The sequence below is a fragment of the Pelecanus crispus genome, chromosome 1, assembly GCF_030463565.1.
Source record: "Pelecanus crispus isolate bPelCri1 chromosome 1, bPelCri1.pri, whole genome shotgun sequence".
Classification (NCBI taxonomy): Eukaryota; Metazoa; Chordata; class Aves; order Pelecaniformes; family Pelecanidae; genus Pelecanus; species Pelecanus crispus.
In genome coordinates this window covers 54197106-54217508 of record NC_134643.1, presented here as the reverse complement: position 1 = coordinate 54217508, position 20403 = coordinate 54197106, and the positions used below count along the sequence as shown (strand labels likewise).

At 36.2% G+C, this 20403-nt stretch overlaps 1 protein-coding gene across 3 annotated transcripts in view; it reads left to right on the top strand.

Annotated features, from left to right (window-relative positions):
• The window catches only part of ANKS1B (ankyrin repeat and sterile alpha motif domain containing 1B), a 446177-nt gene that overhangs the window by 200814 nt on the left and 224960 nt on the right, over positions 1 to 20403 (top strand). For 2 of the 3 annotated variants that reach the window (XM_075728083.1, XM_075728082.1), the window contains exons 13-14: positions 17217 to 17800; positions 19841 to 19913. In XM_075728083.1, coding sequence (XP_075584198.1) covers positions 17217 to 17800; positions 19841 to 19913 — 657 coding nt within the window. Of the gene's footprint in view, positions 1 to 13159; positions 13181 to 17216; positions 17801 to 19840; positions 19914 to 20403 lie in introns of all 3 variants that reach the window. The other variant, XM_075728085.1, reaches the window with a different exon arrangement.

Sequence of the window (20403 nt, the reverse complement as noted above, 5' to 3'; positions counted from 1 at the left end):
CGTATCTAGAAGAGGTTGTGTAAAACCTTATTTTCCCTTAGTGGAAGGGAAATTACCACTTCAGGTAGTTCAGGTTTTCACTGGATACCATAATTTATATTTAGAAGGGGCAATCTCTTAACAGAATACTCTCAGAGAACAGCTGGTACACAGTAACAATTTATATCATTACAGCTGTCTTCAAAGTGATTTTATGACTCAGCCTTAGTTTGATACCAAGACTGGAAGCTTAAATTATGTTCAGTTTTTCTCCCTTCATACTTCAAAAATTTTTTTTTTTCATAAATAGATGTCCTATATCTTAATCTCTTGATTTGACATAATTCTTGACAATGTGTAAAATTCTCATAAATAATTGCTCTCTTTCAAGAAAATCGATTCTTCTCCAGTGGAATATGTAAAAATCAAATTTATTTCTAAACATTCAGGTTTTGATTGGTAGGTTTTGAATGTTCTACTGTGAAAAAATCAACTGAGCTATGTTTTTATTCCAATACAAAATGGCTTCATATTGGTGAATGTAGTTGAATCGTTATTATTATTATTATTCAGATAGTTTGTGTCACGTGTGCAAAGATATCTTCCAAGAAAGCACCTTTGTGTTCCCAAACTCTCAAGCAAAAGCAGTTGTTACCTTGAAAACTACTCTTAAATTAGGATAGTGGAAATTTGACATGATGACAGATTTACGAGAGAAACATTTACAATGTACTTACTGCTAGATTTGCAGTATTCCCACTGAAATTGTGGGAAGGGAGTTTTTTTGTAAGAAGATAGAAATCTTCAAGCTGGAGACAGGTTTATTAGAAACAACCACTTGGAGGCCACTGTAAAGAGTGATGCCTTTTATGCCAGATGTGTCATTGGAGTGGGATGTGAGAGAAGATGAACTACATCTAAAAAATTATTGTTGGTGTCTCTAAGATCCCAGCTGTCAATTAAGTGCTCTTGATACTGTTGCAAGTGCTACAGTAAAGGCTCTACATGATATGTTAATGGTTGGACTGGATGATCTTAAAGGTCTTTTCCAACCTAAACAATTCTATGATTCTATGATATCCCTGTGTTCATATTGTTTAGTCACGTAGAGGGTGTGCAAGGGATGATAGCTACATCTAGCACTCAGTTAGGGCTGATGCTTTCAAATCAATCATGGTGTTTATACATGAAATTAAGAAAGAAGTCTGCCTAGTTCACCAGTTTATTTTAAGAATATGTATTAACAGTCTTTGAAGTTGTAGAGGAAGCAGAACAATAACAATCTCAGGCATAACACTTCCAAACTTTTATTGTGCTCTCTCACAAACATTGGACCTGCATATTGTCAGTGTTTCCATTTTCTGGAGAATGCAGCAGATAGGGTGTGCAATTTCGTAGCTCATCAAATAATCTTTTCATCACAAGGCTGAAGGGCATTGTGAAAAGCCTAAAATTCATCCTTAGATTTTATAATACTCTTTACAGTGATACAACACGGTGACTCCTTTACCTGATTAAACTATTTTCCCCTTTTCCCTCTGCTCCTGTTTCTTTGGTGTAACCTCCATGAATGCTTTTGTAGTCACATGAGAAGGTAGGATGAAACTTTATATTTTATGGCTGAAGTTCTCTCTGTAAAGTTGGCATAAGGAAAAGTAGATTCTGTAAGTGTATGCATGATTATCTTCTAATTCACAAGAAAGGCATGGGGTTCATGAAACAGGTCAAAAATGCCTTTGGTATTCTGTTCCTTCACTTTAACCTTTCTGGCTTCTTTTCAAACTGTTGCTTGGTTGAGCTTTGCCTCCTTTGCCCTCAGTTTTTCAGATGTTAGTGGAATTCTTGAAGATTTCTCTTCGAGGCCCCGAAGTGGTGGCTTTTCCTTGTATTGGTCCAGAGATCAGCTATCATCTTGGTATCCACTTCCAGCAATGCTGGAATCTTGGCTTCCAGCTTTTTACTACTTGAGCTTTGTGCTATTTCTTTGGTTTGGGGGGTTGTTTCTTTGTTTGTTTTCATATGGTTCTGGACATTTACAATGACTGAAGGAGAAGAAAGCACTTGGGACTGAGGATTTTGAGCTGAGGCCTATGAATACAGTAATCTTTGTTCAGGATTCAAAACATAGGCCATATGTAAGATTGCATAGCCAAGGAATAAGTGTATAAGGACTGAGAAGGTGTCTCTGATTACTTTGAATAAATTCTGGCTTCATGACTGAAGGTTATCTTGGCTTATCAATTGTCTTTACAACCTGGTTTACCACTCAGAACAGCATGGCTGGGCTTCCCACATGGCATAGCTGAAAGAATTGGTGAGTGAATATGGAAAATGTTAAGAAACCTCACTGATGACAGAGCTAAACATGTGAGGAAAATGAAGCTTTAATACAAAAAGACATCTGTCATGTAATTATGATAGCAAAGAGAAACTACCTATCACAGAATAACTAGAAAGTATTTGGGGTTATTCTATTATTTTTAATTGAGTCAATACATAGTTTTTCAAAGGTACCTCAGCTGCTTTAAAATTGTCATTGATTTTTTCATAAGTTTTCCCATGATTGTGATACTGACAACATTATTGTGACTTATTCCAGAAATTGTCTATGGCAAATCTGTAGGTCTAATTAGAGCAGCAAAATCAAATGTAATACCAAAAATAATGTCATTGTTATTTGTGTAAGAAAAGTTGCATTTAAACATGATTGACCTCAGGCAAGATATGCAGTAAAACTAATAACTCCATTCAATTTACTTCAGCTGTAGAGAGACAGCAAACTGAGCAGTGTCCATTCAACAAGTATTTCAAAACCTCAGCTTGCACTGGACAGTAATTTAGATTGGCAGCAGCTGTGATAATGTGGGAGAGGAACATGGCAGAAATGAAAGACAGAGACATCTAATTTCAATATCTTGATCAAATGAGCTTCCTACCAGGAGGTACAGATGTAGCAAGAAGTTACTGAAAGCACTTGCCGAGCAGTGCAGTTCTGGTAACACGAAATAGTTCCCTGGAGTTAGAATTCAGATTTCCCCTTAGCTTCTGCTTCTGTGTTTTCCCACTCTCCTTTTCTCATTCACTATTCTTGAATATTTTTTATTTCTCAGATATTTTAGTTCTTCTTTAAAGTGCTCTCTTTTTTCTTTTTGTTCTTTTTTTTTCTTTTTTTTCCCAACACCTTCAAGCAGCTTTTTTGTATATTCCATTTAGAGTGCCTTGTGAAATAGAAATTGAGATCATAGAGGCTTTGCCTTTTACAAATACTTCAATAAACATTGTGAAAGAATGATTCCATGATTGAAAACTGATTTTCATATTTGGTGTCCTTGGAGCAGGGGCACTAGCTGATCTGTACAATGCCCAAGAACTGGGTTCATCTTTTTTAGCTCCTTCGGGTCTGCTATTGGATGTGCATGTTGTTCAGGGAGATGAACCTCCTTATTCTAGGCTCTTATATGCAAGACAGGTACAACTGGCACTTTCTGACCTTAAGTTTATGAATTTGAGTTACCAACTGCTGTGTGTATATTCTTTTTAAAGACATTGTAGCGTACATGTCAGCTTCAGGAAAAGACAGGCTAGCATTGTCTTGAACTCTAGTCCACTCTAACCAGCTGAGAGCCTTTGTCTGATGCCTACCTTTAAAATTCATAGAATCATAGAATGGTTTGGGCTGGAAGGGACCTTTAAAGGTCATCTAGTCCAATCCCCCTGCAATGAGCAGGGACATCTTCAACTAGATCACGTTGCCCTGTCCAACCTGACCTCAAATGTTTCCAGGGATTGGGCATCTACCACCTCTCTCGGCAACCTGTTCCAGTGTTTCACCACCTTCATTGTAAAAAATTTCTTCCTATGTATCCAACTGAATCTACCCTCTTTTAGTTTAAAACCATTACCCCTTTGTTGTGTTGGCTTTAGTATTAAGTACAGTATAACTGAAGTAGGAGAAATGCCAATTTTAAGCAGCAGGCAGTTACTTTGATTCAGACTTCTGTACTTCTCTGTTGTGATTACTGCATGTCTTAGGCTGCTATCAAATGATAAAAACAAAGTTCAGATTGATTAGAGATGTTTTGAAGACACTTGCAAATTACAGGCTTTTAGTGTTCATATTGACAGTCAGACTGAGAGGTTACCTGAACTTAAAGCAAGTGTCTCTTAAAATTTACTTTTAAACTTCACTGATCAATTGTCATATCTGTGAAGTTAATTTTGGTTTGGAAATGTATCACATATTTCCTCATATATTTGTAGATTTTTTTTTAAGTTTGTCCAAGTTATAATAAATATCCAGAGAGAAGGTTTGAAGAAAGGAAGTTGCTTTCAAAAAAAAAGCCTACATGCCTCTTTTCTCTCCACAGATTCATTCTTTCTTTACCAGTACTGTAGCTATCCCAATTACTTTAAATTTTGGCTGACCCTTTATTCTCTGAGCAGAGAACATTTTAATAGCTTAATGCCTTGTTTTCCATCAAAAGACTTGAAGAAAATTCAATTACCTGTTTACTGGGCTAGAAAGAGGCAAGTATACGTCACAGTTGGTAGTTCACTCCTTGTTCATTTAAGAACTCCTTTCATTCTCCTCAGAAATACCTAACGCATGTTACTTATTCTCACCACCCTCATCAGCCTTCTTTCATTTAGGCTGGTGCAGACAGGCAGAATAATTAAATAAGTGCTAACAATACTCTAATGTTCAAGGTAACCTACTCCAGGAGTGACCACCTCGACTTTTTCTGACTGTGCTTCTTTACCTTAGGTGCTTACCTAAAAATATTATGCTTTCAAGATGCAAGTATTGGCTAAATACTTGTCATTTCATCTTTGTATCTTCATGAGATCTTTGAAAACTAATAAAAAAATCATAAAACCACTTTGCACATTAAAAAAGTCCTTTTTAGGACCAATTATAATTTGAAAATATCATCAGAAGTTTCTGGGTTTAGAATCTTTGGTCTTCAGGATGGCTCCTTTCTTTTTGTCTTATTCTTACTCTCTTCTCTCTTTCCTTCTTCTCCCTGTCTTTTTTCTTTCCTGCTAGTTACAAAAGGAGAGCAACAAGGTGTTTGCCCACTTTTAATCAGGAAAGTGATTAAAAAGTTTTCATTGTCATTTTGCATTATTTTAACAATAAAAGCTTTTAAAAAATGTAAAAAAAAAAAAAAAAAAAAAGAAGAAAACATCTGCCAGGTTTTGGTTTTGTATCTGTTATGGTGCTGCCTGATATGTGGAGCTGCTAGTGATGCTTGTTTGCTTTTTTAAAGAGAGGAAAAAGTAACTTGTGCAAATTTCTCAGGAGACTGCGATCATTTGATTTCCAATTTATTCCAAATGAAGAACATGCTAATTAAAACAATTGTAATATTGTTTCTGCAATTATTTGTTAATTATGATTGACTTAATGATCTACTTCTGCATACTCGGTTCTCCTGAGTGTGTTTGGTAGGTTAGACAATTTGCCAGAGCAGAATTTCATCAAAGAAAACACTGGAAGAATCAGTGGTATTTCAAAGCAAGCTGATCCTGAACCTCCACAGATCTGCACAGCAGCAACAGTGGGCTTGAGGCAATGCAAGGAATTGTCTTTTTTAGCAACATAATGTATACCAATGTTAATTTTTCTACAGCTGTCAATTTAGTTGAAATGCAGTTGTTTTACAGTCCCTTTGAATCATGAAATATTGGAACAATTCAATTCTGCTACATGACTTCTCAGCGGAAGTAGAAATAGCAAAACAGTAATAACAGGGCATTGCCAGCACATGAAAGACAGGAATTGGTTATTTGATGACTTTGAAGGTTTATTAAGAAAGAATTTGTATGCCACAAATTGCCTTAAAAGTAACAGTGAGAACCAAAGCATATAACATGCTCAGTGCAATGGGCCAAGAAGGTGACTTTCGTAGAAGAGTTCTTGAATGGGTCAAGATCAGAGGGTCTGAAGTTTAATAGATACAAGACAATGGTTTGGGTAGCAATTTTTAGCTGGGCAGGTAGAAGCCACAGTTTAGAAATATTCTGCAGGAAGATGTGTTGAGGCTTAAACACAGTACGAACATGTTAATCTATGGAAGTAACAGATACCTTAGCACCCAAGTTACAGAACAATGCATGTGAGAAAACAGTAGGTCTGCTCTTTCCTACTTTGTATGTATGTTTGATAAAGAACTTAGCCACTCTGTTGGTTTTAATAATTTCTCTTTTCTTTGGAGGTAAGAAGGGGAAAGAAGGAGAGAGTGAAGAGGGAGTGTGTGCAAGAAAGCTGAGTCCGAGAGCTCAGACCTTTTTTCTGTAGTGACTGAAAACAAGTATTCCAGAAGGGACAGTTTGAAGCAGGCCATTCTCACCAAGATATATACCTGCTGAGAGTGAGTCCCTTTCCAAAACAGAAACAACAGAAAGAGATATCCTAAAAGCTCAAAGGAGAAATGTGAACACTTTAGCTTTTGACTCTGCCATCCAATGCTGAGGAAGTGTTTGAAATCATTGTCTGGGAGACACTTCTATTATGAAAAATACTGAGGTTTCAAGTTTGTTGTCAAGTGGAATGAAAGAGCAACCTTTCTATGTTCTCAGTGAGCAATGCTGAATGAAATGTAGCATGTTCTTTCACCTTACCCACACAAACCTGACAGTCAGGAACCACACCATGAATGTGAAGAACCATCTACTTCCTGACAGACCACAGTGATCAGAACTAGAAGAATGGGGGACTGTTATACCTAAAAGGCAAATGGTGGCTCAGATGCCTTCATAGACAGTATTTGACATGCACACAACTCTGGTGTGGCCAATAGACAAATGCATTTCTGTGAACAGAACTTAATTGTTTGTTATTTTCAGTACAAAGGAAGTCCAGGTATCTCCTATGGACATCCCCCTAGAGGAACATCCTAATGATCCACTGGATTAGGAATAGGATGATGGGTCCGAGGAGGTCCAAATAGATTATGACCTATCCAATGGAAAAAAATTGCCATCTCTCTCATTTCCATTCTCAGTTCCCCCGATCTTTGAAGGAGGCAGGTGAGTTTACCAAATTGTTTCAAATGTAGGTCTTCTAACTGTTGGTTCATTCTACAAAGATTTTGAAGGGATTCTTCTAAAGAAGAATAAAAAACTTATACAATGGTGATCCCCTAATTATTTCCCTGCATTCATACAAGTAGCCACTTCATAGTAGCCTGACTGCATAGCCATCATGACTGTACAAAGCTTTTAGGAAATCTGTGCTACTTTTTTGCCTCTCCTCTGTCCCTGCCCTTCTAGATATACAGTCCTCCTTTAAAAAATGCTCTAACTTTAAACTGTTGCATATTACAGTTCATAAATATGGGTTTTTGAGTTTTCCTAGTTGCAATTCCCTGCCCGTTGTCAGAGTTCTCTCTCTTGAGAATCTGTTATGGCAAGAAGGGAAATTTTCCTCAGCTTCATCTGATGTTTCCAATTGAAAATGGGAAACCCTAGCTATGAGATTGGTAAACCAAGACAGAATTCACAGCTCTGTCTGCAGGAGGCATATGTTCATATATCAGCTCACCTGGTATTCACATGGGACTTCCCTGCTGATGCAGATTCTGCCCACCTGTGTATCTACAAAACAGGATCACAGTGATCTGTTCTCTTCTCGCCTGTTCCTTAGGTGAAATGTAAGCACGCGTGCTTAAACAGCAGAAATACATGTATGTTAGGAAGATCAGATCTGGCTGATCTGAGTCCTTATTTCACAGGTAAATGTAATTATTGATGTCTGTTCATCAGTCTTTCTCATACCGAGTGAAACGTAAGTAAATTAGAGCAGAATGAAGTGATAACATTCTAGGCCTGTCTTGCTTCAGATATTTCTGATTTAAGGACCTGATGAATTTGTTATAACCTATATTGAAGCATTTATTTCCTCTGACAATGTAGGTAAGAAGTAGTTATCTTGAAAATAAGTTGCTTTCTAAATCCAGAGTATGTAATTACATAGTAAGGAAGTTTCGTATACTTATTAAAGATGAGGAGTTTTCTACAACCTATTGTTCCTGATATTCTGATGCATTTCAGAGAGGAAAGCTGACCCTTACATTGCAGAGAAGTATCATCCTTTCATGAATAGCAGAATTCTGTGGAAGTGACTGAAGATGTTACCAACACCTCCTTGTCATTGCACTTCTTTCATAGGTGGCCACCCCCAGATCTGGCTTCAGCTGAAGGGTTTCTGTGAGTGCTTTCTAATCCATCTCAAGCAAAAGAAGCCAGATGAACTCAACTGCTCTACCCAAATTGGCACAGCTGATTTACATTAAGAAGATCAGAGGCCATTCTTACAAACAGCTCTGGCAGTGGAGCTGTTGAATAATACCTTCTGGCTGAAGAGCAGTAGGGTGGGTGGTAATGTTTTTTGTTGCCACAACTATTCACTAAATGAAACTCTGTCCTCTAACTTTCACATGATCCTAAAGGAAGATAAATCATTCAGGATTTTTATGTGTAGCACTTATGTTGTGTGAATTTTCCACTGGTTAGGTAAGTATCAAACTCTGTAATTTAGAAGCATAGATGGCAAGCCCTCTGATTCTAACCAAAAGAACTGACCTATATTTGGAAGTATCAAGGAAATATCTCTGTGGGAGCTTGTGACCAGAAGCTGAAGATTCACACAGTTTTTCATAAACATTTTTTTTTTTATTTATTCACATAAGTATACAAAGCAGTCAGAGAAAAGTATTGAAATGAACTTTTCTTACTTATATATTCTCTTCTGAGACAAGAAGAAAGTTTCTGTAAGTTTTGGTAAAATCCAGTTAACCAAGGTGCTCCTGCAAGTAGCTTAAAAGAGGTTGGTTTTCATTTTTTGCCTCAGGCAGCTGCAGATTAATTGTTTCTCTTCCCTTTTTTTCAACTGGTCCTTTTAGCTCCTTAGGTGCTTTTTGCTCTGTGTTCTTAAGAGAACTTAGTAAAGTGACATTTGTGATGGAGCCTGAAAGTTAATAACTGTCTTCCAGGTTCATTCACTGCTCTTCCATGTCTGAACTATTGTAGTCTAATGTTTGTTTTTCCTATAACTAAATCTGAAATTGAACTAGTGCTTTTCTGTATCCTAGTAGCTTAATAAAGCTACACATTGACTCTCCTAGCAATCATAGTCAATTCATAGCAGGTCAATTCCATGTTCCAAATGCACATATGTTTCCAAAATGTCTTGAGCTGATATCTGGGGTCAGCCAACCTTTCATGCTCTGTGCCACTCAGGTGACCTGGCTTCTTAACTTGATGGCTAGTTTGGTAGAAGTATCCAACAATCATTACTTAAAATGCTGACAAGTTTTCAGTTCCTATCTAAGGTAAGTGTATCTGAGTCATCTGAAGTGGGGTATATGCACAGAATCACTTCAAGGAATTATTTATTCTACAGTAATGGATTCTTTGAGATGTATTGTCTATATGGGTACCACCATTAGTACTCCTTGTCTGCTACCATTTGACCCTAAGAAACATTTCAAGTGCCTAAACAGAGATGTCTAGAGCAGTTTGGACACTCCAGCTACCCCTTATGGCCTCTAGCTACTTTCCCAGAAAGACCTAGGTTTCCAGTAAGTTGTGTGTCACGTCTGTCAGCCCTTGCAGTCACCTTGGATACCCTACTGTGTCTAAAATGGCCATATATGTCTGTGTTTAGTCACCTGAATCCCTTCCCTTCTTTTCACAGAATCTGCTTTTAAGCACCCTGCATGTGGTGTTACTTTTTAAAGGAACTACAGTTATTTATGAAAAGTAAATATCTTTTAGAAACTGTCAATCTACCTAGAAATTTAATATTCTTAGCTAAATTCTTTTGCACACAATTGTTTAGATTGATTTTTTTTTTTTAAAGATCATTTATGTTTTGTAAATACTTTTCAAAAGAATTTATATGGTTATCCTTTCACATCTGCAACCCCCAAATAAAACATTGGGGGAAAATTAATCTATTTTTTATTCCTCCAGTTTCCCCATCCAGTATTTATAACAAAAAAGATGTAGTGAGTTGCAAGCTTGCTAAATGACCATGACTTTTAGTGATTAGTTTTGAAACAGTTACATTTAAGTAATTATATAAAATTTCAGTAAATACTCCATATAGAGTTGAAAAATTTTGCAGTTCTGGATGTAATCTTCCATTACTGCATGTATCTACATCTAGAACTGGATTGTAATTCTATGGCCAGAGGTATTTTCTAGATATTTTTAACATTTATACATTTTCTGTCCTTACAGCTTTGTTTCTACTACATAACAGAAAATTTTGCCAAACTTAAATGAGTCCATTTGGGGGCGGGGGGGGGGGGGGGGGGTGTCTTTGTTTTACATTATTTCTTATGAAAATACTGATTCCATTCTTGCTGCTATGAAACATAATTATAAGATGAAACAGCATAGATGAGCTTGTATGTGGAATGAGGAGAGGCAAACTACTTTCTATCACATCTTAAGTATCTTAAAGATGCTGCTCATATCAGAAATATATTCTTTATCAAGGTTAGGAAAGACAGAAATGTATGATCAGTGCAAATGCCAGAACATATATTTTGTATTCTTTCTGCTTTTGTCTCATGCATCGCGAAACTGAGTTGTTACTTAGGCAAATCCTTCCTTCCAAATACAAGTGTTGAAATTGTTGAGCAACATCTCCTTTTAGAAACAGCATTCTAAAAATCATCCATTATTTTTCCAGTGTCTTTTGCCTTGACAATTAGTAAGTTTTGTTCCCAGTTGGTGGAGGACTTTGTCATTCCTTCTTTGCATTCAATGTGTGAAATATCAGGAGTGGAACAATTAACGAGGTTTCATTAGGGCTTTCAACAAAAGGATATGGTTTCAAGAGCTCATCTGTCACATTCATATTGCTTTGCACTGATTTTGGTTACTAAGTGTCACCAAATTTTCCTCTTCTATTACTCTTCCCTGCTGTACTATGTTGTCAAATTAACATGTACTTTCTGAGCACAGCCGCAGCCCACTCAACTGCTAGCTTTCTCCTGCAAGAAGAGATTACCACAGAATTTCTCAATGCAATTATATATGATCTTTCTGCAAAATTACATTTTGCATCAATTTCCATTCATTTCTCAGAATATCTTATGAAAGATTGCTTGAGTGTTACAAAGAAATATCGGTAGGTTTTTTTTTTTTTCTTCTTCTTTTTGCTGCATGGTAGAGTTGAAATATTCTAGTAGAATTTTAGCTTGAACACAAATGTTGAATTAGTCCAAATTTCAACTGGGGTGTGTTGAACATTATTTTATCTGCCTGAAATTTTTAGTCCATATACATGTTAACATGTTAGTTTTCTGAAGGATTCTTATTTTGATGAGCAGGTATAAGGCAGATTCTTGTGCCATAAAATGTTATGGTTGATGAGAGCCTGTCTGTCATTAAGATGTCTCGGAACCATGCCTTATGTAGTCACATCAAAAGAAATTCTGATGGAAACGGCATTATGGAGGTGGCAGCTGCAGCTCTATATTTTTGTCTAGGTTGAATTTTGCAGTTAAAGATTAACCCTTTATGTGATGTATGTAAAAATTACATTTATGTCCCCCTCAAATACAGGATATACTACTCTACGAGTATCAAAACAAATTTCTGAAAATTTACAGGAGAGTCAATACATCTCTGTAAGAGTTAAAATTAACTCTACTTGCACCAGAGTACACTCATCTTGCTGAAATTTCAGGCAAGAACTATATCTGGATATTATAAGGTGCTTAGAATTAGCAGTAATTACCAACTAATATCCTTCCTCACTGAAAGCTTTTTTCTTTGTTAGAGGCTGGGGAACAACGTTCAGAAAACTCCATATGGAACTACCTTTCCCCCAAAATCTTTCTCATCTTTTGCAGTTCCTGATGGGTCATTGTGAAATAGATGAGTAAAATGTGGACAGTGAAACTACCAAGAAGGTAGCGATAGTGAGGCAGTAAAATCCTTCAGTACATGGTCAAGTGCAGATTGCGATGTTAAGGAATTGAATTGGCAGTTATGAAGCTAGTAAAAGCAAACACATAATCCACAGAGAATTTTACTGTGATTTCTAAGGGACTGTACGGCTTTGAGAAGCTGGTAATGTTGGAACCTGGGCACAGAGCCTGGAGACCGCCGACACCAGCCTTGCAAACCACGTTCTGGTGGTTTCTTTAGACTTAGGAGGAAGCAGAAGGAGAAACAGCAATCTGGCTGGACGCTGTTGCTCCTTTTCTGTGTTGTTGCTGGTGACAGTAGAAGCTCACATTCTTCATCAGTTGCTTAGTAATCGTGTTGTTATATCTCCCACACAGGTCCATGGTACCTTGCTATAACATTTACTAGAGTGAGAAAACATTGCATTGCCTCATCAAAGATATCTGCAGCCAACGTACTGCCATCAAAGAGCTGGGGCTTGGTCAGAGCACCATGTTGTTTGCTGTGTGAAATAATGTCTTCCTGAATATTGCGACTTCAGTTTTTAAATACTATGAATTTTCTGTCTTACACCTTTTCTTGCTGATCATCCCATTTTATGATATCACTTTGGCAATACAACCAATATCATCATTACTGAAGGTATTCTAGTATGTCCAAAGCAATCTTTACCATTCAAATTAAGATGACTTCTTTGCTTACCATCCTTCTATGAGAGGGTACTCTCCAAATGTTACTCAGCTTGACTGTTAGTTTTATCAATCAGCTGAGTGTGTGGAAAAGGGAGTTGAGAATACGTTTTTGGGCAGAGTGTGCTGCTAAAAACATCTTTCTAGATCAAATGAAAACAGAACTTGAATAGATTAATAGTGTAGGTGTCACAATGCAGTTGTTACCATAGCTATAGAACAAATTTCTAGTGGATTTTTATTTTACATTAGAAACTCGTGCCATGGCAACAGCAATGCCTGTTAAAGATGTAACTCTGTTGTTATAATTTATCTATTACAGCTCTTTTCATTACTATTATTAACAATTGTTATTCTCCTGAAGGTACTTTAGTTTTGAACATGGAATCTCCTGAGATACAAATGTGAATAAGCTGATTTCCAACTTCACATGAATGCAAAATTCACAGTATTTAATATGCTCCTGATTTTCTTAATGTGGAGTCTTGGAGTCAGATTCAGAAAATAGATATGTGAGTTTGATGAAGCATCTGTAAATTATAACTCTGAAATACTGAAAGCGAGAAATGGTATTCCACAGAGTTCTATATATGTACCACAAGTAACTGTGCTGGGGTGCACCAGTGTGTAAATAAATAGCTGATTGAATTGCAATCTGCTGCATAAATGTCAGTTTGATTCTATATAAACTGGTGATAATAGCAGTATGTATCTGTGGCTTTGAGATTATGGCAGAATTGAATTTATTTGTAGTTCCAAATGTAAATGTTTTCCATGCAACACAGATATGGCAGTATCACAGTGATTTCAGAATTAATCCACTCAGATGGGTAAGCTCTACGTGCACTTGTAATAACACTAAAGATCTGTAGAAATGGCAGCTGTTTATGTTTTGGTATTTAGGGTACTATTTACAAGTAAAAAGATAAGGTGGTAAGAAAAGCAGTATCTGGTGAGGAAGCAAAAAAAAAGCTAACAGAAAGAGATCTTAAGATTACAAAAATAAATATTATTGCGGAAGGAAAAAAAAAATCACAAGCAGAAAACTTCTCTCCACCCACTGGGATTTAATCCAAGAGCTTGAACTTCTCCACTTGTTCTCCCTCCCTGGTATCCTCACGCTCTTTCTTAAAGTCCATTCTCAGAAGACTTATTCAAAAGCCCATGAGAAATCAAAACTGGTATCAATAACTTACTGTTCACTGAGTATAGACCTATGCAATATAATTTCATATCATATCATTTCTTACTGCCAGTTAAGTTGGTTGAAACAAATAAAAATGAAGTATCTAATGAAAAGGTTCAAAAGCATATGATAAAGTTAGGGGATAGAACACAATAGGAATGGAGAATCTGAATTTCTCAGATATATCAGTAGATTGAAGATTCATTCTAACGACACAGGACATTGATCATCAGTATAGACAACTTAATGAAAGGATGTTTTTCAATGCACAGCAGTATCCAAAAGAACAAGAATAATTTTGATATGTTTAAAAACAGACAGAACAAAATACATAAAATGTCAGATATTTTGCATCACTACTAAGCCTCAGAAGAAATACCAATTTCAGTATTGGTTGTCTTAAAATTTATGGCAGAAATACAAAACAATAAAGAGACACCAGTCTCAGATATGGGTAATTATTAAAAGCCAAGGAAAGTTTTTGTTTGTTTGTTTGTTTGCTTGTTTGTTTCAAGAAAAATTGCCTATTTTAGCAAGGAAACAGAAGAAGCATTATATTATCCTATTTAGTTTTTCATTCTTTAAGTTCTTGAGACTGAGATCTTGGACATTCACATGAGCTATGAAGACATGTAGTTGCAGTTTTAGGTATGGTGCAGTTTGAAGAGGTTATTTAGTATCTCATGCTTCAGGTCTTAGGTCAACGAATACTGACTTGGAATAAGAAAGAAAAGCATATGCTGGCAAATTATTTTGTGACTATCTATTGCATGGATTATTTTTTTGCCTTCTATGATTTCTTTAGAACAATACAGTGAGTGGTAGGCTACTATACTATTTAAAGCAGTGTTATAGTCCATCTCTGTACTCTCATTATTCTCTGAACATAAAAGTATTAAGTATTAACTGCATTAGGAAACTAAAATAATAATAGAAATCTGTATTAAAAGAGCATTAGACTTAACAGTTATCAATTCAAAAGTCAAAAGATTCAGAATTATAATTGGATCATTAAAGTGTTGGTTGGAAGGGACATCTGAAGGTCATCTAGTCCATCCTCCTGTTTGGAGCAGGACTGTCATCATCAGATCAGATATGACTTTTCCTAGCCAGCTCTTGAAAACCTCCAAGGATGGAGATCCCACCTCTCTGGATAACCTGTTCTGTGGCTGCAGTGCAGCATGCAATGCTGCTTGCTTCTTAACCTTTAACATGACTACATACTATCTTTTCCTGACAACCCCGGTCTTTTTCATTGCCCAGCACAGATGTGGTTCGCATTGCTCAAAATCATGTGGTGAAGAAGGCATAGCTATGAGATCTTTGCTTCTTTTTCATATAATTAACAAAGCTCTTAGTTAAAGCAAAAGGTATCAAAGAAAAGTTTTATTTAGTAGTACAGATGTAGCAAAGATATTAGTGAAAATAATGTAGATATTGGTGGAATCCTTACAATCCAGGTGTCTGTAAGCTTTTCTTTTTCCTGATTTATTCTTCTTTCTTACTTTGTCCTGACAAAAACATTTATCTCTTAACAGTTGTCTACTCAGCTTACTTAAGACATGTCTCTGGAACAGTAGAATAGAATTCAGTTCATGATTAAGACATCTAAATGTGGGTATCTGGACAAACTGGACAAAAGTGTCAAACTGGACACCCTCTCCCATTATAGTCATTGGCAGTCTAGTCAATACAGTTAACAGAGTACAGGGATTGATTCAGCTGACCAGCCACAACATACAGTGAGTGACATCACTCTTTAGGATCCACTGACATTATCAACCTGATCTCTGACTATGGTGGGAGCTTACATACTTCTTACCTATGTAGATATGTAAAATGAGATGTCTCAATCTGGAGCTGAATCCCAGCTACTAAGGTTTTCGTGTAAGGGAAAAACACCAAATTCAAACATGATTTGCATAATTTATTTTTCTTTTTAAGTTCACCTTCAAATTGCAGACATACACTTAATTCAGCAACTTTCAGAAATCAAAGAAAGATGCTTTTTGCCCCCAGACCAACTTTTCTGGCATTATTGATTCCTTAAGCTCTGTCACGTCCCGCTTTCAACCTTTCGCCATAACACCCCACACCTTTTTAGCTGTAAAGTGTTCTTAAGTGTATATTCTAGTCATTTGTGTCCCAAAGAAGAAAAGTAGATTTTCTTAGGTTGCACTCCTGATCTTGATTAGCATTTAAACCTGATATTTTAACAAATGAGGAAAAACCACATAATTTTACACTTCTAAGCTGCTGAGTAGTAAAAAAGCTGATAGTGTTTTGAAGTAGACACCAAAATCTTTCTTCTATCATTCATACAATCAAAATACTGCCTCCTTTTAGAAATGATATTTTGAGATTTGTGGGGTTTTTTTTTACAAGCAGGTATTTTAGCAAATAGGGGGAAACTATTCAATTTCTTTGCAAATTATGACATGATACTATGTTTGATTCCTGGTAGCTTGCGCTGTGCATACAGTCCTGCACCTAGAGTCGACACATGAACATACAACTTCTAGCAGGAATGAAATGAATGTATTTATCTTTAATGAAGTAGTTATAGAGATGCAGCTGTTAGCGGGGACAGAGTTATTCTGAGTAGAATATGCAAAATTAATGCCATGTGGATAGAGTGATATTATCCACACCAACATTTAAATGAGGCAGCACAGGTAGAAAAAGGTCTCCCCCCCACCCCAAGTCCTTACAGCAACAGGCATAAAAAGACCTATACATTATTAATAATCCACTCTGACTGTGCCAAAAAGTGCATTTTTTCTGTAGTTCCTTTTTGTGTGTGTATGCTAAATTGCGTATAAAACTTGTTTCAAAAAGACTTGATTTCCTATTCTTTTTTTCCAATGGTTACTATTACTCTGAATCTATTCTCAAAAGTTCCCAGAAGTAAAAACAACACTCAGAGCTATTCTTTAGAGACTGTCAGTAAAAAGGCATCATAGTGTAAATTCACTATTATTATAATGACTATAAAAAGAAAAATTACTAACAATACTCCTGACAATACTGGTTCTTCATGTGTTTTTCTACCTCTAAAGTAACTAGCTAATTCATCATACTAAACTGTGTAATTTGTACACATTTCAACTCAATAACAAATTAAAAGAGACACTATCAAGTTGATGGAATAGCATTGACCTATTTTATTTTATAAATTTGTGTTTCCCTGGAATTTATGTGTAGCACTGAGTGATTTTGGCTGTTTTTCAACCAGTCAGGATAAAATAGTCAAATTCACAGAGAGAATTGTTTTTTAAGAGGCTAATAAATCAATTCACAGCATAAGTATCTTTTCTTTCTGTACATAAGAAAGAACCAAGCAGCATACAAAAGTCATTTTGCTGAGAGTAAGGGGTTTGTTTGCAGTATTTTATCACCCTGTTTTTTTACAAGGTACTCTCTCATTTCAGAGCGTCTTTGCCAGGGAGAAACATCCACTGAAAGTGAGCTTCCTGAAGGAGACCCTGCTGAACAGTTTGCAGGTTTACTTCATGGATCATCACCTGCGTGTGACCCACCTGATAATCCACTCCAGCTGTACAGCAAAGCAAACCAGTGCAGTGGTCCACTAGAGAAAAGCATTTTGAGCAAGAGCACAGCACAGCAGATACAGCTACGGAAAGAAAGCAACACTGATCCTCCTGTTAAGAAAAAAAAGCCACCAGTTGTAAACAGAACCATATTTCATACTAAAACTAAGCCAGTAGAAAATCATACATTGGTTGGCACGTCCACAAGGATAAGTGAACAATGGGTTATTACTACTGGGGGGTTTGTGGAGCGAGCATGCACACTTGGGAGAATACGATCTTTACCAAAGACTTTGCTTGAAATGCATTTGTGCAAAAATGTTTCGAAATCTGATTCTAATCTTATCACCCATCCACCAAATGACAAAAAAGCAAGAAGCAACTGGAGTGAACCCACACCAAACCAACAGTGCTCCAAAGGGAATTCAGAGAGAACACCTTCCTTCACTTCAGAATGGGAAGAAGTAAGTTTTGTTCATTTTTAAGTACAAGCAAATATATGGTATTGTGAAAATGCTGTTATGGTTTTCAGTTTCAGAGATGAAATAAAAAATGAATCTTCCACATTGCAAATCCTCAGAGAGTATGCCATAGTGTAATGCATGGTAGTTTCACAGCTGGCACAAAATGCAGTGCATTTCTTTTCAAAATCTGCACACTTAATGAAGTCTATTGTTTCCATAGTGAATTAAGTTAACCAGAAGTAATTCTACAATTTGTTGTGACATTGAAATTATTTTCTACTAAAGCCCTCACCACTGACACTAATAAAATTAGTAAAATTCATTGTAACTATGCCCATTGTTTACATATTTGCTAATTATTTCCCACCACGGCAATTCCCACCAGGAAGAGACAAGAGAAAATGGGAGGAGTGGAGAGTCTAAGATTTTTAGGTTGATTAGGCATCCTACAAACACTTCCTATGTAACATATCCTCTAACTGGTATGTAGCCTGTGTACAGAGTGCTTGGCATATGCCTGACTCCTGTGTGAAATGGGAATACTTACAGCTACAATGAATTTGGGACTATTGAAAGAAATGTCCGCACTGAGTTTGTGATACACATGCTTGCTCACACAAGAGACTTTATTTTAGTTTTAGAACTAGATTTAAAATAATTTTTAGACACCTTATTTTTTTCTTCTCCTGTGCTAAATTTCAAGAATGTAAATGATTCTTCATAAACACAAAAGTTTCCATCTTACTGAGGTAAATTAAGAGTCAGAAATGTTTAGATCTATACTGCTATTACAGAGAAGCAAGCATTTCTCTTTAAAATGACTGCTGTGGGGAAATGTGTATGTCTCCAGAGTGCCATTTTATTTCAGAAAGAACCCAGAGCTTGTTTGTGCAATTGGTTATTTTTCTAGAAAAAGGTTTCTAGCCTATCTAAATGTCTGATTTGATAGGGCATCTGAAGGTAGTTTTTGTTGTAAAGGAGATACTTTCTCAGTGGAAATGTACTTAGGATCAGGTTTTGATCTTAATAACTTGGATACATTCTTATGAAATCCTGAAACAAGTGAGGTCCAAGTTCACCTTTTTAAGGGGACATCAAGGTTTGATTGTTCTTAAGAGTAAGAAAAATGTAGTTTATAAAAAAAAAAAGGGAGGGGGTGAATTCTAAATCTGCAGATTCTGACATAATTCCCAGATTTTCTCCTGTCACCAGGGACTAATACACAGATTTTTAAAAAGGAGACAGTTTTCCTAATAGTCCTGATATTAAGCTCAGTAAAATCTGGTTCTCTGTGTCTGCCTTCTCAGACAACACTAGCCTTTTGATTCCCTTTTTGTTTTGTCCTGTTCTTATGGAAAATAAAATAGGTATAATAGTTTTGACATAGTAAGTTCAATGTAATTTAGAAATGTGCAAATGAATTTTGGGATCAACGTAGTCCTGTTTCACAAACCAATACCATTCTGCGGTATGTGGGGACACAGCTATGTTTCATACCTGTTCAGTGGCCTTGGGGCAGATGGAAAAAAGGGAGCTAGGAAATTCTCTGGAATTCTTAATTGAACAATTGCTTTAGTACTTTATAACACACAAAACAATATTCTTATGCATTAATATTACTGCTTAAATAGACCTCTAGTGGTTCACCGTTATTGTCAAATGAAATGAGCCTTTAAAATTAAAACCCATTCCATCATTTACTTTAATATATGCATTTTTCTCCTTTGTATTTATATACCGAAATATGATAAAGTAGTTTCAAAGAATACCTAGATGACCAGAGTCATCACTATGAAAAGAACTGTACTGTAGAAAAAGAAATGCTAGTTTCAAGCTTTAGCTTTTGCTAGCATACAAATGTTGCAAAGTAAAAATCAAAGTGGAGAAATTAGTTGTCTACCTTTTGATTTTTGCATTTTGCAATCTTGATTGTTGTTTTCCTAATGAGAGTAATAATGCCATAAGTTTATGCATGAAAAACTAAAATAAAACAACAGACATGGGGCCCACCAATTGTTTTCACTGTTCTCTCTTTTGTAGATTGATAAAATCATGAGTTCAATAGATGCTGGAATTAATACTGGACTGGGGGAGATGAGTGATCACACTACAAGTAAGGAAAAACAACTAACTACTGTTTATTTTTGATTTAACTGTCTACAGGGAAACTGTGGATAAGACATTGCTAAGTAACCCACTGTGTTGAAATAATTTGTAGGTATTTGAATAACCATGAACAGAATCAATGTTGTTTACTGTTAGAGATGCATTAGGCCCAGTATCCTGGAGCTGTTACTTTAAATAGCATATTGGAGTCATGAATGTTGTTTTGAAATCTTACCAGAAAAATATTCCTTTACTGTCTTCATACTGAAGCCTTTCTACTAGGGTGATATTTTCCAATCTTTTTCAGCTGAGTTTTTGTTTGGAATGGTGGGAACCCGAGTATATATAATCCAATAGCTGCTGACACTTTTTAAAGCATTATATTATCTAATGCTGCTTTGAGCAAATATTTGGCACAGGGCTGAAAATGTTGCTGACAGCCAGTGACTGGTGTTAGCAATGACAGGAAAATCTGCAAACCTTGCCTACCACAGTGA